General features: G+C 50.7%; 1 protein-coding gene across 11 annotated transcripts in view; it reads right to left on the reverse strand.

Annotated features, from left to right (window-relative positions):
• Nucleotides 1–13,025, reverse strand: part of MADD (MAP kinase activating death domain) — an 853,817-nt gene that overhangs the window by 705,545 nt on the left and 135,247 nt on the right. For all 11 annotated transcript variants that reach the window (XM_078684455.1, XM_078684462.1, XM_078684460.1 and 8 more), the window contains exon 3: nt 5,040–5,654. In XM_078684455.1, the coding sequence (XP_078540581.1) occupies nt 5,040–5,654 (615 nt within the window). The remainder of the gene's footprint in view (nt 1–5,039; nt 5,655–13,025) is intronic.

The raw sequence follows: 13,025 nt of genomic DNA on the forward strand, positions 1-13,025 counted from the left end.
AGATATCCCAGACTCTGACTTCCTCAGCTGGCTGGAGGAGCTATAGTCTTACCTCTGATGAGGGATTAGAGATATCCCAGACTCTCACTTCCTCAGCTGGCTGGAGGAGCTATAGTCTTACCTCTGATGAGGGATTAGAGATATCCCAGACTCTCACTTCCTCAGCTGGCTGGAGGAGCTATAGTCTTACCTCTGATGAGGGATTAGAGATATCCCAGACTCTCACTTCCTCAGCTGGCTGGAGGAGCTATAGTCTTACCTCTGATGAGGGATTAGAGATATCCCAGACTCTCACTTCCTCAGCTGGCTGGAGGAGCTATAGTCTTACCTCTGATGAGGGATTAGAGATATCCCAGACTCTCACTTCCTCAGGTTGCTCGAGGAGCTATAGTCTTACCTCTGATGAGGGATTAGAGATATCCCAGACTCTCACTTCCTCAGCTGGCTGGAGGAGCTATAGTCTTACCTCTGATGAGGGATTAGAGATATCCCAGACTCTCACTTCCTCAGCTGGCTGGAGGAGCTATAGTCTTACCTCTGATGAGGGATTAGAGATATCCCAGACTCTCACTTCCTCAGCTGGCTGGAGGAGCTATAGTCTTACCTCTGATGAGGGATTAGAGATATCCCAGACTCTCGCTTCCTCAGCTGGCTGGAGGAGCTATAGTCTTACCTCTGATGAGGGATTAGAGATATCCCAGACTCTCGCTTCCTCAGCTGGCTGGAGGAGCTATAGTCTTACCTCTGATGAGGGATTAGAGATATCCCAGACTCTCACTTCCTCAGCTGGCTGGAGGAGCTATAGTCTTACCTCTGATGAGGGATTAGAGATATCCCAGACTCTCACTTCCTCAGGTTGCTCGAGGAGCTATAGTCTTACCTCTGATGAGGGATTAGAGATATCCCAGACTCTCACTTCCTCAGCTGGCTGGAGGAGCTATAGTCTTACCTCTGATGAGGGATTAGAGATATCCCAGACTCTCACTTCCTCAGCTGGCTGGAGGAGCTATAGTCTTACCTCTGATGAGGGATTAGAGATATCCCAGACTCTCGCTTCCTCAGCTGGCTGGAGGAGCTATAGTCTTACCTCTGATGAGGGATTAGAGATATCCCAGACTCTCGCTTCCTCAGCTGGCTGGAGGAGCTATAGTCTTACCTCTGATGAGGGATTAGAGATATCCCAGACTCTCACTTCCTCAGCTGGCTGGAGGAGCTATAGTCTTACCTCTGATGAGGGATTAGAGATATCCCAGACTCTCACTTCCTCAGCTGGCTGGAGGAGCTATAGTCTTACCTCTGATGAGGGATTAGAGATATCCCAGACTCCCACTTCCTCAGCTGGCTGGAGGAGCTATAGTCTTACCTCTGATGAGGGATTAGAGATATCCCAGACTCCCACTTCCTCAGCTGGCTGGAGGAGCTATAGTCTTACCTCTGATGAGGGATTAGAGATATCCCAGACTCTCACTTCCTCAGCTGGCTGGAGGAGCTATAGTCTTACCTCTGATGAGGGATTAGAGATATCCCAGACTCTCACTTCCTCAGCTGGCTGGAGGAGCTATAGTCTTACCTCTGATGAGGGATTAGAGATATCCCAGACTCTCGCTTCCTCAGCTGGCTGGAGGAGCTATAGTCTTACCTCTGATGAGGGATTAGAGATATCCCAGACTCTCACTTCCTCAGCTTGCTCGAGGAGCTATAGTCTTACCTCTGATGAGGGATTAGAGATATCCCAGACTCTCGCTTCCTCAGCTGGCTGGAGGAGCTATAGTCTTACCTCTGATGAGGGATTAGAGATATCCCAGACTCTGACTTCCTCAGCTGGCTGGAGGAGCTATAGTCTTACCTCTGATGAGGGATTAGAGATATCCCAGACTCTCGCTTCCTCAGCTGGCTGGAGGAGCTATAGTCTTACCTCTGATGAGGGATTAGAGATATCCCAGACTCTCACTTCCTCAGCTTGCTCGAGGAGCTATAGTCTTACCTCTGATGAGGGATTAGAGATATCCCAGACTCTCACTTCCTCAGGTTGCTCGAGGAGCTATAGTCTTACCTCTGATGAGGGATTAGAGATATCCCAGACTCCCACTTCCTCAGCTGGCTGGAGGAGCTATAGTCTTACCTCTGATGAGGGATTAGAGATATCCCAGACTCTCACTTCCTCAGCTGGCTGGAGGAGCTATAGTCTTACCTCTGATGAGGGATTAGAGATATCCCAGACTCCCACTTCCTCAGCTGGCTGGAGGAGCTATAGTCTTACCTCTGATGAGGGATTAGAGATATCCCAGACTCTCACTTCCTCAGCTGGCTGGAGGAGCTATAGTCTTACCTCTGATGAGGGATTAGAGATATCCCAGACTCCCACTTCCTCAGGTTGCTCGAGGAGCTATAGTCTTACCTCTGATGAGGGATTAGAGATATCCCAGACTCTCACTTCCTCAGGTTGCTCGAGGAGCTATAGTCTTACCTCTGATGAGGGATTAGAGATATCCCAGACTCCCACTTCCTCAGCTGGCTGGAGGAGCTATAGTCTTACCTCTGATGAGGGATTAGAGATATCCCAGACTCTCACTTCCTCAGCTGGCTGGAGGAGCTATAGTCTTACCTCTGATGAGGGATTAGAGATATCCCAGACTCTGACTTCCTCAGCTGGCTGGAGGAGCTATAGTCTTACCTCTGATGAGGGATTAGAGATATCCCAGACTCCCACTTCCTCAGCTGGCTGGAGGAGCTATAGTCTTACCTCTGATGAGGGATTAGAGATATCCCAGACTCTCACTTCCTCAGCTGGCTGGAGGAGCTATAGTCTTACCTCTGATGAGGGATTAGAGATATCCCAGACTCTCACTTCCTCAGCTGGCTGGAGGAGCTATAGTCTTACCTCTGATGAGGGATTAGAAATATCCCAGACCCTTCCTTCTGAATGCTACTACCACTTCCTCAGCTGGCTGGAGGAGCTATAGTCTTACCTCTGATGAGGGATTAGAGATATCCCAGACTCTCACTTCCTCAGCTGGCTGGAGGAGCTATAGTCTTACCTCTGATGAGGGATTAGAGATATCCCAGACTCCCACTTCCTCAGGTTGCTCGAGGAGCTATAGTCTTACCTCTGATGAGGGATTAGAGATATCCCAGACTCTCACTTCCTCAGGTTGCTCGAGGAGCTATAGTCTTACCTCTGATGAGGGATTAGAGATATCCCAGACTCCCACTTCCTCAGCTGGCTGGAGGAGCTATAGTCTTACCTCTGATGAGGGATTAGAGATATCCCAGACTCTCACTTCCTCAGCTGGCTGGAGGAGCTATAGTCTTACCTCTGATGAGGGATTAGAGATATCCCAGACTCTGACTTCCTCAGCTGGCTGGAGGAGCTATAGTCTTACCTCTGATGAGGGATTAGAGATATCCCAGACTCTCACTTCCTCAGCTGGCTGGAGGAGCTATAGTCTTACCTCTGATGAGGGATTAGAGATATCCCAGACTCTCGCTTCCTCAGCTGGCTGGAGGAGCTATAGTCTTACCTCTGATGAGGGATTAGAGATATCCCAGACTCTCACTTCCTCAGCTGGCTGGAGGAGCTATAGTCTTACCTCTGATGAGGGATTAGAGATATCCCAGACTCTCACTTCCTCAGCTTGCTCGAGGAGCTATAGTCTTACCTCTGATGAGGGATTAGAGATATCCCAGACTCTCACTTCCTCAGGTTGCTCGAGGAGCTATAGTCTTACCTCTGATGAGGGATTAGAGATATCCCAGACTCCCACTTCCTCAGCTGGCTGGAGGAGCTATAGTCTTACCTCTGATGAGGGATTAGAGATATCCCAGACTCTCACTTCCTCAGCTGGCTGGAGGAGCTATAGTCTTACCTCTGATGAGGGATTAGAGATATCCCAGACTCCCACTTCCTCAGCTGGCTGGAGGAGCTATAGTCTTACCTCTGATGAGGGATTAGAGATATCCCAGACTCTCACTTCCTCAGCTGGCTGGAGGAGCTATAGTCTTACCTCTGATGAGGGATTAGAGATATCCCAGACTCCCACTTCCTCAGGTTGCTCGAGGAGCTATAGTCTTACCTCTGATGAGGGATTAGAGATATCCCAGACTCTCACTTCCTCAGGTTGCTCGAGGAGCTATAGTCTTACCTCTGATGAGGGATTAGAGATATCCCAGACTCCCACTTCCTCAGCTGGCTGGAGGAGCTATAGTCTTACCTCTGATGAGGGATTAGAGATATCCCAGACTCTCACTTCCTCAGCTGGCTGGAGGAGCTATAGTCTTACCTCTGATGAGGGATTAGAGATATCCCAGACTCTCACTTCCTCAGCTGGCTGGAGGAGCTATAGTCTTACCTCTGATGAGGGATTAGAGATATCCCAGACTCTCACTTCCTCAGGTTGCTCGAGGAGCTATAGTCTTACCTCTGATGAGGGATTAGAGATATCCCAGACTCTCACTTCCTCAGCTGGCTGGAGGAGCTATAGTCTTACCTCTGATGAGGGATTAGAGATATCCCAGACTCTCACTTCCTCAGCTGGCTGGAGGAGCTATAGTCTTACCTCTGATGAGGGATTAGAGATATCCCAGACTCTCACTTCCTCAGCTGGCTGGAGGAGCTATAGTCTTACCTCTGATGAGGGATTAGAGATATCCCAGACTCTCACTTCCTCAGGTTGCTCGAGGAGCTATAGTCTTACCTCTGATGAGGGATTAGAGATATCCCAGACTCCCACTTCCTCAGCTGGCTGGAGGAGCTATAGTCTTACCTCTGATGAGGGATTAGAGATATCCCAGACTCTCACTTCCTCAGCTGGCTGGAGGAGCTATAGTCTTACCTCTGATGAGGGATTAGAGATATCCCAGACTCTCACTTCCTCAGCTGGCTGGAGGCGCTATAGTCTTACCTCTGATGAGGGATTAGAGATATCCCAGACTCTCACTTCCTCAGCTGGCTGGAGGAGCTATAGTCTTACCTCTGATGAGGGATTAGAGATATCCCAGACTCTCACTTCCTCAGCTGGCTGGAGGCGCTATAGTCTTACCTCTGAACGCCTTTGGAAACGCCCATCTTCCTGCTGACGAGCCGCTCGCTGCAGCAGTTCACGAGTCTCTTCAGGGTGTACAGGCACTCCCGGAATGAGGAGAAGAACGGGTAATGGCTGAGGATGCAAAGCGAGGTAAGAGTGCTGTTGCGTGACCGCTGGGTGCCTTTCATGAGGCGCTTGCCACGCGGGGACTTGTTGACGTCCGGCGTGGACTCGGCGCTCTGGGGCTGCAGAGAAGACCCGCTCTCAGAGCTATCATTGTTCAATTCCTCCTGCGGTCCGGAGTCCTCAACGGGTTTGAGGCCCTTCTGACTGTCCCTGTTCCGATGGCCGCCTGCGCCTTCAGCCTTCTCCTTGGGGACTCGCTTCTGGAAAGAGCGATAGAAGTTGACACAGATGCCATAGCGGGTGATGCCACTATCCTTGTCCATGAGAGTGAAGACGAAGGAAGTGTCGTCGCGAAAGCTCATGCGTTTCTGTCGCACACTCAGGCATCCCTCCGGCTGGCAGAAGAATACCACATCTGGGGGCAGAGGAAATTCAGGGTGGTCCTCCAAGGGGTAGCGTCGAAGAAGCTCCGGGGTTTGAGCGATGCTGTCGCTGCTCGGCTGCCTGTAGGGGTACACAGAAATCAGCAGGTCACACAGGATGAAATTCAAAAGGAATAAGAAGCAAAGAGAAGTAGGTTGATACGCCAGAACACATTTCATACAGAAAAAACAAACTGTTGACAAATATATTCATATATATCTTTCCAAGTATTTCAATAAGATGCAACACACTCTTGTAAAATATTATACAGAAGCAAATCTGTCACTCTAAAAGTACAAACATATTAAATATCACTTTAAAATCTTTTTTTTAAATGCAAAGCAAGACTAGTGTTCCAAGGCACAAACCTGCAGATGTGCAATTGCTGAACCTGCTATTCTAAGGATTTCAGATGCTATGCTGTCACAGGATCCACTGCTCTTGACCACCACTTCACAACTCCAGTGCATCCTACTCAACGTACGCTCGCTCAGTGAACACGCCATGGAGGTCTGGGACACGTTCTCTTCCCTCACCTTGGACATCATTTTCCTCACATAAACCTGGCTAAACCCCACCTCAACCCCAGACATCGCCATCGTTATCCCCGAAGGTTACAAGATAACACACCAGCAACCAAACCAACAAGCATTGGGGCAGTATAGCCATCTAGAGGGGCACCATCTGGTGCATGACACCCCCTGAGGACCCTACACCAGTAATGGAGCTCCTCAACTTCCAACTCCACACAGACAGAAAAAGCATCATCGAGATACCCTTGCCTACAGACCACGCCTCAGCTGCTACAATGCCATCCAAAACGAATTGCCCCGCTCGCACTCAAATCAGAGCACTACATCTTCCTAGGGGACCTCAACTTCCAACTCGATGACCCCAGCAACGCTAACTCCACCGACATAGAAACCGTGAGCAACATCAGCCTTACGCAGCTCCTCACTGATCCTACCCACATGCAGGACACACACTCAACCCTATCTTCACCTCCAGCGACAGAGTCCGGTAGAGCCACAAAACACCACTCACCTGTCCGACCACCACAGCATACACTTCACCATCTCAGGACCCCTATCTCCCCCTGACCCCCCCCCCCCCACCCCGATCCATATGAAACTGGAAAAAGGTACCAGAGGACCAGTGCAGCAACACTCCCAAATCCCTGATTCTACACAGGACCCTGAAAGAGCAGTTAAGAGCTTCTCCCAATGGATCAAAGACTGTGTCAATGTCATCGCCCCCGCAAAGACAGCCTCAACCAAAGGACAAAGCAAAAGAGCAAGCGGATTCACAGAGGAACTGCAGTCCACCAAATGCAACTTCCGACAACTTGAAAAGAAGTGGCGCATCAGCAAAAAGACAGAAGACAACACCGACCTCAGGTCCGCTCTGAATAAGAACCACCGCCTCCTGAAAGAAACCAAGAAGAATGACCTAGCAGATCGAATCAAAGCCAGTGCATGCCACAGCAAAGTACTCTTCGACATCGCGAAGGAGGTTACCAAACACACAACCACCGAGAAGACACTCCCGCCCAGGAACTGAGCGACAACCTCGCAGATGACAAGATCTCGGCATCCATGAAAACTATCTGCATCATGAACTCTGTGCACTCAGGAGCATGTCCAATGCCCCCACCACATCTTCTACCTCAGAAGTAGGACAATCGTCGACGAGCTCTGGAAGGTTCTGAACACCTCCATCACCACAGCCTCTTTCCCTTAGGACTACAAACACCCTAAGTGAGGCCCCTCTGCAAAAGCCCACAGCACCTAGACAGCCCTGGTGGCAGCCACGACATCATAGCTCTTCTGAACAGCGAGGAAAACAGCAACCCTCCTCCTCCTGGACCTGTACACCACCTTTGGCACAGTCTCCCACCACATCCTAATCAACAGAACAAACAGCTCCAGCGCCTCAATGATAATAATACAGCCATTTCTAAAGTGCAAACATCTACCTCCTAAAGGAGGTGTCCCCGCGCTGTAACAAATAGTGACAGCAAAATGGTAAAGCACCAGCCATCCACCGGAATTAATGCAAGTTAAAAAGCCAAGTCTTAACTGCTTTCCTGAATAGAAATTCTGATTCGATCTGCCGAGAAGCAGTTAGCAAAGAGTTCCATAGCTTGGCCACTCTCACCGAAAAAGATCAGACTCCTTATCGCGCTTTCCTAAATCGTGGGGTGTCAAGCAGATTGTGATTATTGGACCGCAATAGGCGAGTCTGTTTGTAGGCATATAATCGTTGTTTCAGATATCTGGGGCAAAGTCCATGGAATGACCGAAAAATTAAGGTTAAGGCCTTAAATTTAATACTGTTGGCCAACGGTAGCCAATGAAGTTCCTTAATATGCGGAGAGATATGTTGACGCATAGGGACGTGTCTAATCAATCTCACAGCCGCATTTTGGACCATTTGTAGTCTTTTAACCATGTAAGCCGGTAGGCCCAAATAAAGGCCATTCGCATAGTCCAGTCTGGACGTCATCGTTGCATGAACTACGGTTCGACAACAGTTTTCAGGTAACAAGTGTAAGAATTTCCTCATGTACCTCAATTTTCCAAAGTAGGAGGATGTTACTTGCTGAATTTGAGAGGAAAAGGACAGATCTGCCTCCCATTGTACTCCAAGATTTTTAGCAGTGCCCGCTGGGGTGGGTGGTGACCCCATTTCCTGCGGCCACCACAAATCAGAGTCTGGATGCTTGTTGGTCACGAAAAACATCACTTCTGTCTTTTCGGCATTTAATTTTCATTTATTATTAATTTGAATTTATTATTATTCATCAAATTGCAACATCCTTGAGGCAACTCTTGAAACTCTTAAAGGAATCAGCCGACGGGTCTTTCAAAGGGAACAGCTGGGTGAAAACAAGGGTGCCAAATAGATGTTGAACAGCAGTGGGCTTAAAGCTGATCCTTGGGGCACCCCCACCACAAGCGCTTCTGCTTGGACTGATATGGTTGTGAAGCCACCCTTTGAGTCCGCTTGTGGAGGAATGACCCCACCCACTCACGGACAGTCCGCCTAATGCCGAAGTCCTGGAGGCATCCAACCAAAATATCATGGTCTACTGTATCAAATGCGCCAGATAGATCCAGGAGCACCAGCATAGGTGATGCCCCCGAGCCTACCGCCAACCTCACGGATTCAGCCACCTCTAAGAGGGCCATCTCTGTAGTAGAGCCGGCACGGAAGCCAGATTGAGTGTTGTGTAAAATGTTATTGCTCTCAACGAATTTAGTCAATTGTCGCTGGACAACCTTTTCCAGCATTTTGGCTGGCGCCGGCAATAGAGAGATAGATTGGTAGTTAGATAGAACCCCAGAATCAACATTGGGTTTTTTATTCAGAGGAAGAAGTGTGGCATGCTTCCATAAATCAGGGAAGATGCCAGAACCAAGAGAGGTGTTCCATATATGTAATAACACATGAACGGCAAAGTGTGCTAATTCCTTCCATAGTTTGGGGGGGGGAAGGGTCCCCTGGAGAACCTGAACTGCACTTCAGCATCTCTGCCAATGCCTCCTGCTGAGAAATAGGGGTGAAGCAAGAAAAAAAAAAAAAAAAGAATCTGGGTCTCCTCTCTCTAACCGCTGTTTTGATTGTTTCTACTACATCTGTGAAAGACTTGTAGACCACACAAATTTTATTGTCAAAAAAGTCAGAGATTTCCTCGCATAGTAAGTGCGACGGCTGTGCGTCAATCACTAGTTCGCTGGGTTTAAGAAAGGAATTAACCACCTTAAACAGTTCTTTGCCAGGTTTGTCCGAGTTCTTAATCTGTGTAGCTATGTAATCCTTTCTAGCCACCTTAATTGCTCTGTGCAGCTCTTTCAAGGAGGCTTTGTAAGCCAGCTTAGCAGCAACAGTGTAATCCACCCTCCACTGGAGCTCCAAGCTTTTACAGCTGCTTGTCCTAAGGGACTCTGAAAACCATGGAGCGGAAGGAGATTTTCTCTGTGACTTTGAAAGTCGGCAGGAGCAGGAGACTCTACTGCTGCAGTGATCGACTTGTCTAGGGCCAAGGCATCGGCATCAGGGTCCTCTGATAGTCCAGGTTGGCTTTTCTGCAAGACAGGCCCTAAGAACTCCTCAGTCATATTTCCAATTCCATTTTAAAAAGGAATGGAAACTTGCATGTGCCAGTGATATTCCTAAGCTACAGGAAAAGGATATAAGGCAGTGGTCTGTCCAGGTCAACTGTCTAGGGGTGTCCGTATTTAGATTCTGGATATTGGAAAATACCAAATCGAAGGTATGTCCTGCTTTATGTGTCTCACTATGACATGTTGAGTCAGGATGGCCCCCGTAAGAGAAGACACAAGTTGCCAAGCCTGGGTGCAATTGCAGTCGTCTGCATGGAGATTAAAATCCCCTAAAACCGTACAACTAGTGACCAAAATTGATTTCTGTGCCACATAATTACCAAAATCCAACAGTATACCTGGACTGCAGTCTGGAGGTCTGTAAACCAGTAGGCCGGCAAAAGAGGAAGTCGGGCCAACCTTAAAACAAAAAATCAGCCCTTCAATCTTATCAATATTAACCAACATTGAGGAGGCTAATTCCCAGGAGTTCTTCAGAATAATATATACTCCTCCTCCTCCTCCTCTTTTACCGCCATCCCTGTTTGCACAGCAAATTTTAAAACCCAGAGGAATGGCTGATGCCACCACTGTGATTTGCTCCACTCTATAAATGTTTGACTGATGGATGGTCAGGATGAAGTAAGGATCTACTAGGCTGAGGGTGTGGCCAAGATGGCAGCTGCAGCGGATGCGTCTTAGAGAGCTCCGTGGCGGGCCCGCCAAATATCCTGAATTTTCCATGCCATCTGGCTTCTGGATGCCCCCAGCCGGGGTTGTGGACACCCCGGGGCTGCCCTGGTTGGAGCGGTACCCCAGGCAGATCCACGCAGAGACCTCCGGTGGGGGTGACTGGACACGGGACTTGCCGATGGGGCTGCTCGGCCCCGGGATCACGCTGGATGCAGTGACGAACGCCCTCCGACGGACCAGAGCAGGGCTGCGGGAGGCAGCGGGCAGTCTGCGGCCATCGATCAGTGGAGGCTGAGAACCTGGTGTGCAAAGGGACGGAGCACTGCCGACCGCGAGGGAGGCTGTAGCACCCGGCGTTGGGCCTGGCAGCTGCTGACGAGGGTCCAGGATCCGGCGGGGACTGTGCCCGGCGGCAAATACAGAGGCAGGAGGCGGAGCCCGGAGTGCCTGGGAGCGGTGACTCGCACCCCCGCACCCATCCATTACCCCCCGCCCCTCCCCCAAGTAAAGCTACACCACCAGGAGCACAGAAAACAGCAGAGTGCCTGAAGAGGGCGTCATGGAGGCGCGGAGGCCTGCAGATCGCCCGGACCCCGGGAGACGAAAGACTGAGGTGAGGAGATGCCCCCAATCAGTCAGGAGAGGCCCAGAGAGAGAAGGGGGGCCATGCTGCTACCTCTTTTCCCCCATGGATGTCCACAACTGCGCCAGAGGAGCAACAAACAGAGGTAGCTCGCTGACCAAGTGGCCTAAAGGAGGGGCGCCGGGAGATCTGGGTGCCCCAGGTCGAGATGAAAGACACTGGGGAACCTACCACGCTGGTGCCCCCGTCAGAGCAGAGCATGGCCCAGCTGGGAGCCCACGCATCGCAATGCCTACAGGACTGCAGCACCTCAGGCAACTGGGGAGCGGACGGTCTGAAGGCCCGGCAACGCACGGGCCGCAAGCTTCCCTTTGTGCTATTTAGAAACTCTGGTCCCCAGAATTCCGGGGTTAAGCACACGGGGTCAGACCGAACCCGCCCGGAGGTTGAGGGCCGAGTTGGATCAGGAGAGATGGGTATTGGAACAGGGCCTCTACTGATCGGAACCGGGCCCACACAACACAGACGGGGCATTGCTACCATGGGCAATTACAGGCCCCAGAGAGGGGTCCAACAAACAAAAATTGACCAGTTCACAGCCCAGGCAGTATGCTCGGGCCGCCGGGGGCCCCTGCACCGGCCACAGTGGGCCCTGAGCGCTCGGGTGCACAGATCCTTGCTGCCATAGAGGCCTCTAGCCAGCTGGTCCAGGCCAAGATTGGCGCAGTCTCGCTGGATGTGGGCCTACTGCGGGTCGCAGTCTCGCTGGATGTGGGCCTACTGCCTTCAAACAGTTGTGGAAAAATCCCTGGCAACAGATCAAAAGGTGTCAACGCTTGTGATGGAGGTCTCCTCCCTGAGGACTGCCTTCATGGAATTGACAGAGAAAATGGCCACACTGGAGCGTCGGGCAGAGGACACGGAGGGGAGCCTCGCAAATGTAACCTTCGTTTTCTGGGCTTCCCGGAGGGGGCGGAGGGCTGTGACCCCGAGCTATTCCTAAAGAAATGGATCAAGACTGCTTTCCCTGCAACACCCCTCTTCCCCCGTTTTGTGATCGAGCAGGCGCACAGGGCGCTGGGGCCTCCTCCCTCAGTGTGGGCAGCCCCCCGCACAATCATTGCTAAGTTCCTCAACTACAGGGACTGAGATCACATACTCCGGGAGGCCCAACGCAGTGGTGATCCAGCCTTTGAGAACCACACTATCCGCATTTTCCCAGACTACACACAAATGGTCCTACAACTCAGAATGTCTTTTGGATGTGTGAAGCAGAAGCTCCGGACAATGAACTTAAAGTACATGCTATTATATCCGGCCAAACTTAGACTGATCCATCAGGACAAAGCTTACTACATCTCGACCCCTGAAGCAGCCTGAGACAGGTTGGAGGTGAGAGGGGATGAATGCACACCAGGCCCGGGGGGAGCTTGTAGACTCCCTGCACAACCCTGGTCGCTGCGCAGGACGAGGAAACGAGGCCATCAAAATAAGCAGCCCTCCTAGTCCACCCAAAGAGTAGTTGTACAACAAGATGGCTCCCTAGAACTTGAGCGCACCAGCTCGGACGGCGAGGGAAGCCAGATGATTCGTGTCAGCCAGGCGCTTCTGCTGCCGGAACGATAGGAGGCAAGGGCACTAGTGGAGGTAGTAACTGCATCTGATTCTAAGGTCAATACTGGAGACATAGTGGAGGAAACTCCTCTTGAGTAAGATAAATGAAGCGGATGTTACCGGGAGCCTGGTCGCGGCTGCATGGCTACCTGAGGGGGGGGTCGGCGGCCTTTGTTAATCACATGGAACTGTGAGCTGACCCACGCTCCTTAGTTGTCCACCTGACACTTGCTGAGAACATCCATTGTGGAATTGAACTGGCCTGGACTGTGTCTCATGGCACTCTGGCCAATCGACCATATCGCCGGGACGGGTGGGCCGCCCCCACCTCTTTTCCCTCTCCTTCTCTCTTCTCTCTACACTCATCCTTCTCTTCCCTTTCTTCTATTTCGCTTTCCTACTATTCGATTCTCTCTATTCTCACTATTTTTGTCTTTCAGATTGGACAATTGTGTC

The sequence above is a fragment of the Lissotriton helveticus genome, chromosome 3_2, assembly GCF_964261635.1.
Source record: "Lissotriton helveticus chromosome 3_2, aLisHel1.1, whole genome shotgun sequence".
NCBI classification, from domain to species: domain Eukaryota; kingdom Metazoa; phylum Chordata; class Amphibia; order Caudata; family Salamandridae; genus Lissotriton; species Lissotriton helveticus.